At 40.2% G+C, this 17,026-nt stretch overlaps 2 protein-coding genes across 2 annotated transcripts; both read left to right on the top strand.

Moving 5' to 3' along the window:
• Positions 1 to 7,982: 7,982 nt before the first annotated feature.
• LOC140313795 (distal membrane-arm assembly complex protein 2-like) lies at positions 7,983 to 11,042 on the top strand. The gene is made up of 6 exons (XM_072391774.1): positions 7,983 to 8,077; positions 8,515 to 8,699; positions 8,965 to 9,045; positions 10,003 to 10,142; positions 10,294 to 10,456; positions 10,561 to 11,042. The coding sequence occupies exons 1-6, from the start codon at positions 8,060 to 8,062 to the stop codon at positions 10,727 to 10,729; spliced, it is 756 nt and encodes a 251-aa protein (XP_072247875.1). The 5' UTR covers positions 7,983 to 8,059; the 3' UTR covers positions 10,730 to 11,042.
• Positions 11,043 to 13,685: 2,643 nt separating this feature from the next.
• On the top strand, positions 13,686 to 16,757 carry dmac2 (distal membrane arm assembly component 2). Its single transcript, XM_072392975.1, has 6 exons — positions 13,686 to 13,796; positions 14,235 to 14,419; positions 14,683 to 14,763; positions 15,721 to 15,860; positions 16,012 to 16,174; positions 16,279 to 16,757. The coding sequence occupies exons 1-6, from the start codon at positions 13,779 to 13,781 to the stop codon at positions 16,445 to 16,447; spliced, it is 756 nt and encodes a 251-aa protein (XP_072249076.1). The 5' UTR covers positions 13,686 to 13,778; the 3' UTR covers positions 16,448 to 16,757.
• Positions 16,758 to 17,026: the final 269 nt, after the last annotated feature.

Raw genomic sequence — 17,026 nt, forward strand, 5'->3', positions numbered from 1 at the left:
ACTAACCAGGCTGTACCAACCCTCAGCCTGAGAAGAATCACAGACAACAGTTAGCTTCACTCACACACAATCCTGACAACAACACAGAGTCCATGTTTACTTTTTCTTTGTTCTGGGGTGTGTAAATGCTTTACCTGGCTGGAGGTCACCATCAGCTCATTGAGGATGATGATGGGGTCGTGCAGCTTCCTCATCTCCAGGTCCTCAGTGAACTTGAACCTCTTTAGGTGCAACATCAGGTATCTGTATCCAGGAAAGAGGACAGCAGTTAAAGGAAATGGCTGCAGATTTGATGGGTCAATAACAGATTATAAGCACAGAAAAATGAACAAAAACTATTTGCTGCCTGAATCTGCTGCAAAAGCACAACTAAAACAAGCTCAGACTTTGAAGAAGACATTCAAAAAGAGTGTGGTCACTCACTTTGGGAGTGTCAGAAATTTGGTCTCATAGCCTGATGTGTTTCCACCACACTTGCACCTGTACTCCAGCTGTGTTTCCTGCAGGGACAAAATACTGTCAGTAATGTACAGTGAAACAAACTGACAAAACGTCTACACACCCGCAGAAACAGCCGTACAGTAAAAACAGTGAAGATATGAGCCTCTCACCTTCTGGTACATCTGGAGCATCTCCTCCACTGAACTTCCAGGAATCAGGTCCAGAGAGAGATCGGTGTAGTCCTGCTGTGTGATGGACTGAACGCCACAGCTACACATTAAAGGAACAATACACATAAAGACATGTGAAGAAAAGGCCTCCTGCTAGAAAAACAATCTGTGGTACAGCAAAGCCACTATGGCAGGACAGTATGAGAACAGTGTACACAACATAATCCACATAAACAAGTGAGAAATAGATCATTTGTGATGCAAATGTAAAAATATCACAATACTATCCATAATAAAATGACACGTCACATGAATCCTACATGAATCAAAGAGGAATGTTTCCAGATCTGAGTTAGTGTGAGTATATCTGTGTGTTTTTACCTTTTACATGTCCTGGTGTTCTGCATTGTGAACACTAAGTGTCTTGTGACTGGGCAGATGTAGGTTTCTCCCATAAAAGCTGCCATCTCTTGCAGCGGTAAAGCCAACCTCCTTATTTGATCTATGACGGCTGAGAGGAATTCATGGGCATCCTGAACACACAGAAATACAAACACACAGATTTGAATTGATGCACAGACGTGAAAGTTTACACACAAAAAGCAGCTGACTCACTTTGTTTCCTGGACCTTCAAACTCTGGAGCCTGGACAGAGAGGACCCTCTTGAACCTCATGAGGTCCTGAAGTTTGAGGAGGGCATCTTCTGAGCTGTGACATCTCACAATGTCCATGAAACATCTGGAGAGGATGAAGGGAAAAAAGTGGAGCTTTGTCTTTCATTTTGTCCTCATGTACCAAAAATAAACTTGCATTAGTGTGTTTTTTGTGTGTATTTGTGTGCCTGATTGTTGTACCTCATCAGCTCAGCCTCTGGACACAGTCTCAACAAGTCCTTCTGGGAGATGACATTACCTACAAACTCTGTGAGTGTCAGCAGGCTCTGGAGGCTGGAGTTCATGTAGCAGATCTGGGCTGGGTTTGGAAACCTGGCATGCAAACACACATTAGCATTGTGAACTTTAATGACAGATCACAAAATGCATTTCATTTGACTGAAATGTAATCCAGCTGCACATAATTTGTAAGTGATCAGTGTAAGTTTATCAGCTTGTTTGTTTTCTGTGTTTATGAGCATGTGTGTGCAGATATCCTCACCCGTGGCAGGAGATGTGCTGAGTCTGTGAGCTGTGTGCACTATCAGGAGAGTTGATATAGAACCTCACACCTCTACATAGACACAGACAGACACACACACAGTCAGTATGAGTGAACACTGAGTGAACATTATTCAACTAAACAAATCTGTAATTGTGAACCTACTCATTGATGGTGACTTTTTTCACTGTGTTTTTCTTCTTATCTTTGTGCTTCTTCAGCTCATCTACAGCTGCAGGCTTTTCTTCTTTGTTGGTGTTTTCCTGCACTGTGTCCTCTTCTTCTTTGGGACATTTCAGCTCCACCACTTGGCCACCTTGGATAGAGTTGTTGGGCTGTTGTGTCCCATCTTGAGTTTTAACAGGACTACAGTGTGGAAGGAGATGATTCATTTTAGAAGTATTTTCTACATATTCATGAACAACAGCAAAACCAAACTGGAGAATTCAAAAGAATCATCATGTGCGAGAAACGTTTCACTGTTGATAGAATAAAAAACCCTTAATTTTAGGATCTGAAGATGTGATGTAACACTGTGGCTCGTGTGCAAATTTAATGCTGATCGATATGATGAAATGAGTCTGCTTACATTCTGTGATGTTCCTGAGTGTCGTTGTCACTAACTGGAGACACTCGATGTTTTCTCTGTCGGACAAAGAACAAACTCATTTGAATATTACACACCAGCAACAAGATGAACCAGCATGGACATTTCAAAAGGCAACATTTGAATCCAGAACAGAGAATATGAAGTGTTGGAACTTGTGGAACATACTCTGCAGCAGCTAAACAGACTCCAGAAACTTTTCTTTTTCTTCTGCTTGTTTTTCTCCTCAGGTTGGGGTGCTGTGGTGGTGGTTGCACCATCTGAGGAGTCGACTCTGCAGACAAACACAAACACAGCTGGTTGTTCTACAGCTGACTGTACATAAATCATCTAAAGGGATTTTTTTAAAGGTTAAAACCCTCTCTCATTTAATATATCTGTCAAATTACCAGGATACAGACTTCCTTTCAGAGCAAACCTGTTGGATTTTCTTACCCCTGCTTCTGCTCAGAGGGCTTGTCGTCACTTTTTCTTGGATTTTTTTTCTTCTTCTGTGGAGTGAAAACAAAAGTAATTCTAAGAAATACAAAACTCAGCCAAGGTTTTTCTGCACCTAAACCGACTTCCAGACATTTTCTGCAGCAATCATGTACAGCACAGTCAGTTCTTAACACACCAGCGTCTGACCAAACAGCCTGGACAGCCAAGTCCTCCTCTCTTTGGTGTTTTCTGTGGAGGTCGTAGCAGCTGGAGCTTCTAAAACAGCGATTCTGCTGATAAACAGAAACACAGCAGGTTTTCCTCCAGTGTATTCATCTTTGAGATAATTATCCCAAAGTTTAAAAAACTGTATTTTTCAAAAATTGATAAAGTTGAGAAAAGGGTGATCGATCATGTTTATTACATATTTATAATATGTGCATTGTCCAGCATATCTGGCAACAAAAGAAAATATAATCTGTTCAAGACATTCTAATTGTTCTCTGTTTCGTATCCTAAACAAGCATTCTCGAGACGCTGATCTGACATTTTCTTCATTAGTTAATACGTCAATTGAGAAATATATTGGTCAACTGATTTATGAGTCAGACTTCAAAAGCAGAGGTTATTTTTCATGCTGCAGTCTGTGAGGACATTGACATAACAGAGACACCTGCAATTCAACATCACTAATCATGTTTCTCTTGATCTTGTATGAATGCTGTGACTGGATAGTGTCGTGGTAAGATTTTTGCTCCTCAAGTAGGTGATTGGGGTTCAAATCTGAGCCCCTGCGTAAAAGGTACTATCTCCAGCAGTGGTCCTTAGGCAAGACCTTACGCTACCTGCCTGAGATATGAGCGTAAGTTGCTTTGGCTAAAAGCATCTGCCAAATGCATAAACATAAACTGTCTTATCAGAGGCTTTTTTCCTTAGTGCTGAGATCAGCTGGATCATAGATTGCGTCTCCTTCACAAATGTATTGGACAATTATTGAAAAGCACAACCTTCAGTATCACAATAAAACACAAAAATAAACTATTTTTTCCCTACACAACAGATGTAACATTACTCTGCATTTCTGAGCTTTCTTACCTCCCATCTTGACCAGTGCACTGTGAGTTCTGCTCTCCTTGAACTTTTTCAGGAGTGCTTTGATTTTTCTGTACAGAAAAAAAAGGAGAAAAAAAACATAAATTCTCTCCCCAAAAAAGCTCTTTGCTCTTATAAACTGGCCAAACAGACAACAGTAACCACAGCACTGCTGTCAGTGAAGGCAAAAACGTAGTCAAAATGTTCAATGAATGAGGTCTAAAGAGTGTCTAAAAAGCACATTGTGTCAAAATTTCTTGACAAACCTTCTGCCGACGGTTAAACATGGTTCCAAAACTTTTACCGAGTAAATGTGTGTGAACTGTAGTTAAATATGTTCAGACTGACTGAATCTCCAGCTAGAACCTTCTGAGGAGGTTCCAACACAGGTTTGATATGTCACAACATAGAAGTTCTAGAATGTGACTGTGACATCACCTCACAGAATCCAGAAAAAAAGCGTTTAAAAAAATCATTCTACACATTGTGGTTACTGATACCAGCAACAACTACAGCTGGTCGCTTCAAACTATTTGTGATGTCTAAAAGTGTAAAAGAAGCTTTATATCTATAACCAACATCAGTTTCTAGTCACGCCATGTTTGGGGTTTTCTTCCATTCTGGTTAATTTCTGCTGACTTCCTGTGCTATTATTTTTCATCTGAGTATTTCCCCTCATTCACCAAGTCCTTCTTTAAACACAAATTCCATGCCAAGTCTGTTTATGTTTATGTTTATGTATTTAGCAGACGCTTTTATCCAAAGCGACTTACAAATGAAGATATAACAAGCTATATAGAGGTGTCAGAGGTGACAGAGTAGAGATAGGGTGCAGGCATAGAAGGAAGTGCAGAAAGATAAAGTGCAAAGATAGAGGGGGTAGGGAAGTACAAGGTAAGTGCTAGGATAGGAGATGCTCTCTGAAGAGCTGGGTTTTCAAGAGTTTCTTGAAGATCGACAGGGACGCCCCTGTTCTGGTAGCGCTCGGTAGGTCATTCCATCATTGTGGAACGACACGTGAAAAGAGTTTGGATTGAGTTTGGATTGTCTTAGGAGTGGTGTAGGCACTGCTAGACGACAATCCTGCGACGGACGGACGGACCGAGTTGTCACATAAGCCTTTGCAAGAGCATTCAAATAGTTGGGAGCCATTCCATTAAGCACTTTGTAGGCTAACATCAGTGACTTGAATTTGATGTGGGCAGCTAAGGGTAGCCAGTGGAGTTCAATGAACAGAGGGGTGACGTGTGCTCTTTTAGGCTGATCGAAGACCAGACGCGCCCCAGCGTTCTGGACCATCTGCAGAGGTTTCACAGCACAGGCTGTGTGTTAGGAGAGCATTGCAGTAGTCAAGGCGGGAGATGACCATAGCCTGCACCAGGAGTTGGGTGGTATGTTGGGTTAGGTATGGTCTGATCTTTCTTATATTTAGCAATGCAAAGCGGCATGTCTGACTTGTCACTTTAAGTTTAACACAGTAAAGAACTACCAGGGGCACATTTATATCACTATTGATAAAACCTGTTCAATTTATTTACAGGTGAACATGCAGATTCCAAAGGAATAAACTTGCTTTTCTATAAATGCACACATATAGCAGTTTATTATTATAAACTGGTAATATGATTTACTCATCAGCTAATAGCAAACAGCAGCGTGAGGAAGTATCTTCATCATAAATGTGGTTGCAAAATATGTTACAGTTTCAAAGTCTCTCACAGGTTAAAAGGAGCTAACCAAACCCTGAAAGACTCATTACGAATATATATATATATTTCAATAAATCATTAATCAAGCTACATTAGGGCTTCAAGAGGAACTTTAAAACTCTTCATTCAAAGACTAAATTAAACATGATTTTAAGATTTTTTTCTCCTCATATACACTGAAAAATTGCAAGAAACACCAAACACCAACATCTCAAACTCTACAGGCCTCAATTAACATGTTAAATGTTAAATATCATGACGGTACAATTAAGAAGACTGAGCAAGTATGGGTTGCTTGGAAGGGTTGCCAAATTAAGGCCTTTCATCTTTTTTTTTTTTAAGAAAAAGGAGGAAAAAAAGAATGTGGCAACGCAGCTTAGATTTGCTAAGTTGCTTTTGGAACAATGTGCTTTTGACAGAAAGACCACAGTGGCGATGTTTGGCCATCATGCTCAGCACATATGTGATGAAAACCAAGCACAACATATAAGCACAAAGCCCTCGTACCAGTTATAAAGCACGGTGGAGGTGGTGTGATGATGATTTGGGCTTGTTATGCAGCCACAAGACCGGAGCACCTTGCAATTATTGAGTCGGCCATGAACTCCCCTGTATATTAAAATATTTATTTATGTTTGACCAAATGTTATAGTCTAACATGAGGCCATCTATCTGGTAATTGACCCCATGCATACCAGCAAATCTACAACAGAATAGCTTTAAAAGAAAATAATCAAAGTGTCACAATGGTCCAGTCAAAGTACAGACCTTAACCTGGTGACATGCGTCAGAGACATGTGCATAAGTCAAGGCCTTCAAACCTCAAACCTTCAGTGTAAAGACGAGTAGACCAAAATTCCTCTACAAATATAAGAGCGATTAATGATTCATACAGAAAATGATTACTTTAGGTTATTATTTCTAAAGGTGGTTCTACAAGCTGTTAAATCAAGGGATATATTTCATTTTCCACACACTGCTTATGCATGACAGTACACGTCTCTATTGGAGAGAAGCAGGGATGGGGGTACCACCCAGCTGCCCAGTTAGTCAGCATTAAAAACTGAGCAGATTCTCAGAGAATAACAGAAATTATTCACTCTATTTTCTGTACTGTTACACCAGAAAAACAAGTTAAACAAGCCTTGGGCCACACAGCTGATGGACATTTGGCAACTGACATTTACTCTCTGCTATTTATACACACAGCACTATGTGAAACTGTTGGATATGTCAAAATTTCCAAAGTTCAGACGTGAAAAAGCTGTTTACACCTCTATGCAGGAATCATTCTATTGCTGACACAAACACTAACATTCACACCATCAGTAGCTGGAATCCAGTGTCCGTCTCTTCCAGAAAATATAGGGTGTAGTTACTTGCTGTGTTTGTTTAAAATTTTCTTCGGATTTCGAGTTCTTTCTGAAGTGATTTGAGACACAAACCATCCTAAACTAAAAAGATCATTTAGAAATGTAGTTACCATACATTTAATAAATTGCATGTGTGCTTGTGTCTTTGTGTATATCTCATCGTCAGGAACAAACTACCAGATTACATCATCACTTTGGGCATTTGATTCAACACTTCCTTGGATTTTTGGGATATTTTTGAATTGTCCTTTATCATTTGCAATGAAACAGTTCAAAATTTTTATAATTTTGAGTGCACGTGGACTTTGGTGCTGTAATGAATAAAAGAGAGTATCCACCAGCCTCAGACTGACAAAAAGAATATATCTGTTCACAGCTGTTTAAGTGAAGATGAATTTGAGTGTGGATGAGTGTTCCTGAATCTAAACGATTATTAATCTCTGTTACCTGTGACATGAGCAGAGTCTCATTTACTTGTTGACTGAGGAGGGTTCTGTGAAATCAAAATGGAGTGGTGCCAACTGAGGCTGATTGTGTGCCTTGATTTGTGTGCTACATGAATGATGGTGTCAGTGTTGGGATGGGTCAGGAACTAAAGCTATAATTAAAACAGTCAACAATCAAAGTCACATCTGAACAAACTCCACCTCAAAGAATTGTTGCTTAAAATAAACTGCAGATGCAATATTATTGTAACTAATTTTTGATTATTGAACTGATTTTATACTGTGTATAATGATGATACCTCTCATACAAAACATTTTCTATATTTATGCTGGAAAGCCTTTTTAACTTAACTGAAAAACATCATTGTAGGATATTAAGTTATTAATTTGTATTAGACTTTTATGGTATCAGTACATTTATCATGCGTAAAGAATGTGAATACTTCCACCACTGACAGTTGGTCACGATTTCCCTTGGTCCTGGTATTTGATAGCGCTAATTGTTTCTCAGGCTGGTCTGGTTACGATCAGGGACGCGCATTGAGCCACACCTTGCGGTGGACACGAAGAACAGCAACTCTGGTGACTGCTAGAGGCGGAAGTGTACGGTTCGTCCCCTCCAACTTTCCGTCGGACGGCGCTGTCATGTCTGCCCCCTTGCTTGTAAGTTATCCTTTAAATTTCGATTTAATGCTACAGTGTTTAGGGTATTAATTATGTCTAAAGCTGACTTTTGTTTAGCCTTTACAAGGCCATGTTTACTCTCGGTTGATAGGCTCATAACGTCTGCTATCGCCAGGATTTCACAAGGAGGCTGTATTAAATAGGCATGTTAGCTAATGTTAGCTTATACTTACTTATGTATCTGTGTTTTCTATATGTTTGGGTGTATAACGGATGTTTTTACCGCCTTCAGGGCTGTATTTTACCTTGTCTTTTTCAACTGTACTTAAGTTAATGATTTTTTAAAAAAGGCAGTTGGAATCAGGACAAGGACAGGACATCATTGTTCTCATATTTCCCACTTAAAATCAGAACTGAAGTACAGTTTATACTGTTCTTTCCCTCCCTTGCATCACATCTCCTCTGTCTCCATGCAGTCTCTACACAAATGCTGCCAGCTTTCAACTCAACTCATTGTTGCTAGGCGACAGTGGAGCTCCAGCTCAGCATCTCCCCTTCTCTCGAGGCTCCTCCTCATCCTCACCCAGCGTTTCTATGACGTAGAGATGCTCCTGAACTGGAGGTTTCAGATGAGTAGGAAGCGCCTCCAGAGGAAGAATGTGTAAGACACAAACCTAAATCAAGAGAATCACCTACACTGCTGCTGTTGCTGGGTAGACTCCTTCTGAAGTGCAAGAATAAGCTGCAGCTCCTTATGACACATTTTTATCTGCTCAATAATAGACTAATGAAACAAAATGGTCACTGAGCTGCCAAGTGAAGTGAAATAATTGCCGTCAATAAGCACTGTGGTTTAATTTCAGATGCAATTTGTCATGTCACTGCATATAATCGACCATCACTGATTTCCCTGCTCTCTATCACAGTTATTATGGCTACACGCAGAGGTTATACGGACCGGACATAGCATCTGCATATTATATCTTGAGACTGAGGGGAGGATTTCGGTAAGTGCCCCATCGCTTTGCCTCTACACTGTTTGTAGATACTATGTATACACTACATAAGATGGTCTTGAAATATGGATCACACCCCGAAGGTGTAAAAATGACCTAATATAGGATCTTAAAGCCAGAGTTGGTATCTTTAAATACAGATATTTTTTGGAACCTCACCCCAGCAATCTGACAAACTGCTGTCAGACTCTTTTCACATTTGTCTTTGATGTCTCCAAAACAAGTTGAAATGCATCGAACACAATTAAAAAAACGTTATTTCATCATTATTTTCCTGGTGAAATTTGTAGTAGCTTTTTGTGCAGTGTTTGCGTTCAGATCTTGTCCCAAGGGGTGTACTATGAGGTGTCATTAACGGCACAGAGACGTGTGTTCAGTCTAAAGTCAGGAGTTTTCAGTGTTATGAAAATGGCTCTTATGGCCTGGCAAGATCGCTGAGATAACTTACTGTGAACACATAACCTTTGCTGGACAATCTTGTCAAATAACTGACAGAAAACCAGTAACATAAACATCAACTTGAAAGCTTTAAAAGTGCTAACACAAATTACAAAGTGAGTTAGTCTATATAATGGAAAATATTTGTTTATTATTATTATTGTTTATTAACTTCTGGTTGCTGTTCTTGTTTTAGTTGAAGCAACATTGGTTATTCCTTTAAGAGTTATTATATACTTCACACCTCTCCATTCACGCAACCTGCTCCTCTTTTGGATGCGGCCTCAGGCGATCAGTGTACTTTGTGCATAAAAAGCATCAAGTAATGTTTTAATCGCCAGTTTTATGTGAGTGCACCAGAGCAGATCCACCATGATGGTACCCGTTATCTCCGATTCAAGTTTTAGGATTTGACGAGCAGCTAAGACAAAGAAAGCGTGGCTGTGTTGATCTTGCTTCATAGTACACCACCCTGGTGCTGCTGTGATCCAGTTGTAACATGATCCGCAGGTATGTTGGCCATTCGGATTGGTTCCATTCAGACCACAGGGGCAAGTTCAGCTGGGATTTCTTGAATCACAAAGACACACCTCTAGAGGAAGTAGACATGAGCCACACAGTCATCAACTACACAGGACTGATTAACCTGGGTAATGAGTTCTAACACTTTTTCTTTCTTTCTCTTTCAAAATCCGCTGTAAACTCATGTTTGTTATGTGCTTGCTCTTTTATTCTGTCAGACACATCTGCTGCTGAATCCTTTGCTCGTTTAGTTTTTTTAAAAGCTTTGTCTTTCATCAGAGAAACAACGACAATTGCGGACTCTGAAATTGCGAGGGTGTCCTGAATTGGATGACTGGTTCCTGGCTAGACTCCATGTGTTCCAGGACTCTCTAGAGGAGCTGGACATTTCTCACTGTCCACGCATCACCACAGGCGGCTTGGCTGCACTCAGGAATCTCAAGTAAACAGCCAAAACTCACATAATAGCCAAGTTAGCAGTACAATAACCACCACTCTGATAAGCTGTTCTCTTTTGTTTTTGTTGTGTGTTTGTGTGGGCTGAAGGGAACTGAAGCGTCTGAACGTGTCATCCCTGCCGGGAATTTCGAGTCCTGGGTTGGTGATCATCCTCCTGGAGGAGATGTTGCCACAGTGTCTGATTACAGCTGATGGTTATGACCTCAGCGTGAGGCAGGAGGGAGGGGGGGGCACAGACGTACAGACACAGAGGTAGCGCAGAGATGGGGACAGCAGTTGGTGCTGTCAAATATGGACAAAGAGCTCCACTGTCGGATCATGTGTGACAGGTTTTTTGAGATATGAGTTCTTAACTGACAATTGTACATTTTTATGAACTGGTTCTCTATGTGTAACGTCAGTCTGTATTTCATGTCTTCTGCATAAACCCAAAATCAATTTGCTGGTAAAGGTGCACATTCTTCATGTCAATTTTAATATTTGCTCAGTGATTTGTGTCTCAATCAAATTGCACTTTGTCTGCCATGACTTTATTTGTTGAGTGTAAACATGATTGTAAATGTATTTAATAAATACTGAAACCAGGAATATTGTTTAACTTTGTGAATTCGCACATTACACATTACAAACCACGTGGTCACACGTCGTAGTGTGCCTGTATGTATGTCTAATCTTCACACTGGAAGCTTATGTGTGAAAACTAAAGCCCATAATCCAGTATGAGTTGTTCCTGCAGCAGTGTTACATTTCACAGGGGGCTGATGAAAACACCAGAAAGACCAGAGAAATGCGAGTGAATGCAGCTGAAGAAACCACGAGAGAGAACCACAAGATTTAAAGCAATTAGGTCGCCAGGTTTCATGTGAGAGGATCATATATATAGAATAGAATAGAAAAATACTTGCTTCATCCCCCATGGGGGAAATTCTAATATAAGCTACCTCTTAATTTTCACTAACATTGGATTGTACTGATGATTATGATTATATTGTACACAAATTGTATGAAAGTCACACATTTGACATATATTTCTTTAAAAGTGGGTTTGATTAATAGAATAGATTTTTGCTAAAGAACAGTGCTGTAATTAGTAGTAGGAACGAATCATGCCTCCTACTGTGTCGCGATAAACACGGACATTGTTTTTGACGGACAACAACAAGTAGAGACAGCTGAGGACTAACTGTATCCCTGCAACATCTTTATTGAAATATTGGATATTTAAATTGATTGTCATCTGGACCCTTGTGGTGTAAGGGTCTCAGCAGACGGATAAATGTCTGATGCATCAGGTTGGACGGCTTTCTGATCCGTAAACAACACACAGTTTCGATAATTGGTTCCGCTGCGCTCGTGAACTAGCTTTGTGACTTTAGCTTTGTACATTGAAAAATCTGTGTCGAGCTTGACGTTCTGTTTAATTTTTTAATTTCAAACATCCAGATACCACTCTGATGGGATCTGATAGCACCCATGGGAAGCAAGCCCAATACATGAAGACCCTCCCCACAACCCACAGGGCCCAAAGGATCCTTTGCTAAGGTCCTGGTACAAGACACTCCAGGACACGTTCAGATGTCGTTTGACATGGTCCAGTCAAAGTACAGACCTTAACCTGGTGACATGCGTCAGAGACATGTGCATAAGTCAAGGCCTTCAAACCTCAAACCTTCAGTGTAAAGACGAGTAGACCAAAATTCCTCTACAAATATAAGAGCGATTAATGATTCATACAGAAAATGATTACTTTAGGTTATTATTTCTAAAGGTGGTTCTACAAGCTGTTAAATCAAGGGATATATTTCATTTTCCACACACTGCTTATGCATGACAGTACATGTCTCTATTGGAGAGAAGCAGGGATGGGGGTACCACCCAGCTGCCCAGTTAGTCAGCATTAAAAACTGAGCAGATTCTCAGAGAATAACAGAAATTATTCACTCTATTTTCTGTACTGTTACACCAGAAAAACAAGTTAAACAAGCCTTGGGCCACACAGCTGATGGACATTTGGCAACTGACATTTACTCTCTGCTATTTATACACACAGCACTATGTGAAACTGTTGGATATGTCAAAATTTCCAAAGTTCAGACGTGAAAAAGCTGTTTACACCTCTATGCAGGAATCATTCTATTGCTGACACAAACACTAACATTCACACCATCAGTAGCTGGAATCCAGTGTCCGTCTCTTCCAGAAAATATAGGGTGTAGTTACTTGCTGTGTTTGTTTAAAATTTTCTTCGGATTTCGAGTTCTTTCTGAAGTGATTTGAGACACAAACCATCCTAAACTAAAAAGATCATTTAGAAATGTAGTTACCATACATTTAATAAATTGCATGTGTGCTTGTGTCTTTGTGTATATCTCATCGTCAGGAACAAACTACCAGATTACATCATCACTTTGGGCATTTGATTCAACACTTCCTTGGATTTTTGGGATATTTTTGAATTGTCCTTTATCATTTGCAATGAAACAGTTCAAAATTTTTATAATTTTGAGTGCACGTGGACTTTGGTGCTGTAATGAATAAAAGAGAGTATCCACCAGCCTCAGACTGACAAAAAGAATATATCTGTTCACAGCTGTTTAAGTGAAGATGAATTTGAGTGTGGATGAGTGTTCCTGAATCTAAACGATTATTAATCTCTGTTACCTGTGACATGAGCAGAGTCTCATTTACTTGTTGACTGAGGAGGGTTCTGTGAAATCAAAATGGAGTGGTGCCAACTGAGGCTGATTGTGTGCCTTGATTTGTGTGCTACATGAATGATGGTGTCAGTGTTGGGATGGGTCAGGAACTAAAGCTATAATTAAAACAGTCAACAATCAAAGTCACATCTGAACAAACTCCACCTCAAAGAATTGTTGCTTAAAATAAACTGCAGATGCAATATTATTGTAACTAATTTTTGATTATTGAACTGATTTTATACTGTGTATAATGATGATACCTCTCATACAAAACATTTTCTATATTTATGCTGGAAAGCCTTTTTAACTTAACTGAAAAACATCATTGTAGGATATTAAGTTATTAATTTGTATTAGACTTTTATGGTATCAGTACATTTATCATGCGTAAAGAATGTGAATACTTCCACCACTGACAGTTGGTCACAATTTCCCTTGGTCCTGGTATTTGATAGCGCTAATTGTTTCTCAGGCTGGTCTGGTTACGATCAGGGACGCGCATTGAGCCACACCTTGCGGTGGACACGAAGAACAGCAACTCTGGTGACTGCTAGAGGCGGAAGTGTACGGTTCGTCCCCTCCAACTTTCCGTCGGACGGCGCTGTCATGTCTGCCCCCTTGCTTGTAAGTTATCCTTTAAATTTCGATTTAATGCTACAGTGTTTAGGGTATTAATTATGTCTAAAGCTGACTTTTGTTTAGCCTTTACAAGGCCATGTTTACTCTCGGTTGATAGGCTCATAACGTCTGCTATCGCCAGGATTTCACAAGGAGGCTGTACTAAATAGGCATGTTAGCTAATGTTAGCTTATACTTACTTATGTATCTGTGTTTTCTATATGTTTGGGTGTATAACGGATGTTTTTACCGCCTTCAGGGCTGTATTTTACCTTGTCTTTTTTCAACTGCACTTAAGTTAATGATTTTTTAAAAAAGGCAGTTGGAATCAGGACAAGGACAGGACATCATTGTTCTCATATTTCCCACTTAAAATCAGAACTGAAGTACAGTTTATACTGTTCTTTCCCTCCCTTGCATCACATCTCCTCTGTCTCCATGCAGTCTCTACACAAATGCTGCCAGCTTTCAACTCAACTCATTGTTGCTAGGCGACAGTGGAGCTCCAGCTCAGCATCTCCCCTTCTCTCGAGGCTCCTCCTCATCCTCACCCAGCGTTTCTATGACGTAGAGATGCTCCTGAACTGGAGGTTTCAGATGAGTAGGAAGCGCCTCCAGAGGAAGAATGTGTAAGACAAACCTAAATCAAGAGAATCACCTACACTGCTGCTGTTGCTGGGTAGACTCCTTCTGAAGTGCAAGAATAAGCTGCAGCTCCTTATGACACATCTTTATCTGCTCAATAATAGACTAATGAAACAAAATGGTCACTGAGCTGCCAAGTGAAGTGAAATAATTGCCGTCAATAAGCACTGTGGTTTAATTTCAGATGCAATTTGTCATGTCACTGCATATAATCGACCATCACTGATTTCCCTGCTCTCTATCACAGTTATTATGGCTACACGCAGAGGTTATACGGACCGGACATAGCATCTGCATATTATATCTTGAGACTGAGGGGAGGATTTCGGTAAGTGCCCCATCGCTTTGCCTCTACACTGTTTGTAGATACTATGTATACACTACATAAGATGGTCTTGAAATATGGATCACACCCCGAAGGTGTAAAAATGACCTAATATAGGATCTTAAAGCCAGAGTTGGTATCTTTAAATACAGATATTTTTTGGAACCTCACCCCAGCAATCTGACAAACTGCTGTCAGACTCTTTTCACATTTGTCTTTGATGTCTCCAAAACAAGTTGAAATGCATCGAACACAATTAAAAAAACGTTATTTCATCATTATTTTCCTGGTGAAATTTGTAGTAGCTTTTTGTGCAGTGTTTGCGTTCAGATCTTGTCCCAAGGGGTGTACTATGAGGTGTCATTAACGGCACAGAGACGTGTGTTCAGTCTAAAGTCAGGAGTTTTCAGTGTTATGAAAATGGCTCTTATGGCCTGGCGAGATCGCTGAGATAACTTACTGTGAACACATAACCTTTGCTGGACAATCTTGTCAAATAACTGACAGAAAACCAGTAACATAAACATCAACTTGAAAGCTTTAAAAGTGCTAACACAAATTACAAAGTGAGTTAGTCTATATAATGGAAAATATTTGTTTATTATTATTATTGTTTATTAACTTCTGGTTGCTGTTCTTGTTTTAGTTGAAGCAACATTGGTTATTCCTTTAAGAGTTATTATATACTTCACACCTCTCCATTCACGCAACCTGCTCCTCTTTTGGATGCGGCCTCAGGCGATCAGTGTACTTTGTGCATAAAAAGCATCAAGTAATGTTTTAATCGCCAGTTTTATGTGAGTGCACCAGAGCAGATCCACCATGATGGTACCCGTTATCTCCGATTCAAGTTTTAGGATTTGACGAGCAGCTAAGACAAAGAAAGCGTGGCTGTGTTGATCTTGCTTCATAGTACACCACCCTGGTGCTGCTGTGATCCAGTTGTAACATGATCCGCAGGTATGTTGGCCATTCGGATTGGTTCCATTCAGACCACAGGGGCAAGTTCAGCTGGGATTTCTTGAATCACAAAGACACACCTCTAGAGGAAGTAGACATGAGCCACACAGTCATCAACTACACAGGACTGATTAACCTGGGTAATGAGTTCTAACACTTTTTCTTTCTTTCTCTTTCAAAATCCGCTGTAAACTCATGTTTGTTATGTGCTTGCTCTTTTATTCTGTCAGACACATCTGCTGCTGAATCCTTTGCTCGTTTAGTTTTTTTAAAAGCTTTGTCTTTCATCAGAGAAACAACGACAATTGCGGACTCTGAAATTGCGAGGGTGTCCTGAATTGGATGACTGGTTCCTGGCTAGACTCCATGTGTTCCAGGACTCTCTGGAGGAGCTGGACATTTCTCACTGTCCACGCATCACCACAGGCGGCTTGGCTGCACTCAGGAATCTCAAGTAAACAGCCAAAACTCACATAATAGCCAAGTTAGCAGTACAATAACCACCACTCTGATAAGCTGTTCTCTTTTGTTTTTGTTGTGTGTTTGTGTGGGCTGAAGGGAACTGAAGCGTCTGAACGTGTCATCCCTGCCGGGAATTTCGAGTCCTGGGTTGGTGATCATCCTCCTGGAGGAGATGTTGCCACAGTGTCTGATTACAGCTGATGGTTATGACCTCAGCGTGAGGCAGGAGGGAGGGGGGGGCACAGACGTACAGACACAGAGGTAGCGCAGAGATGGGGACAGCAGTTGGTGCTGTCAAATATGGACAAAGAGCTCCACTGTCGGATCATGTGTGACAGGTTTTTTGAGATATGAGTTCTTAACTGACAATTGTACATTTTTATGAACTGGTTCTCTATGTGTAACGTCAGTCTGTATTTCATGTCTTCTGCATAAACCCAAAATCAATTTGCTGGTAAAGGTGCACATTCTTCATGTCAATTTTAATATTTGCTCAGTGATTTGTGTCTCAATCAAATTGCACTTTGTCTGCCATGACTTTATTTGTTGAGTGTAAACATGATTGTAAATGTATTTAATAAATACTGAAACCAGGAATATTGTTTAACTTTGTGAATTCGCACATTACACATTACAAACCACGTGGTCACACGTCGTAGTGTGCCTGTATGTATGTCTAATCTTCACACTGGAAGCTTATGTGTGAAAACTAAAGCCCATAATCCAGTATGAGTTGTTCCTGCAGCAGTGTTACATTTCACAGGGGGCTGATGAAAACACCAGAAAGACCAGAGAAATGCGAGTGAATGCAGCTGAAGAAACCACGAGAGAGAACCACAAGATT

The sequence above is a fragment of the Leuresthes tenuis genome, unplaced genomic scaffold (assembly GCF_036924035.1).
Source record: "Leuresthes tenuis unplaced genomic scaffold, fLeuTen1.0.hap1 SCAF_9, whole genome shotgun sequence".
Taxonomy (NCBI): Eukaryota; Metazoa; Chordata; class Actinopteri; order Atheriniformes; family Atherinopsidae; genus Leuresthes; species Leuresthes tenuis.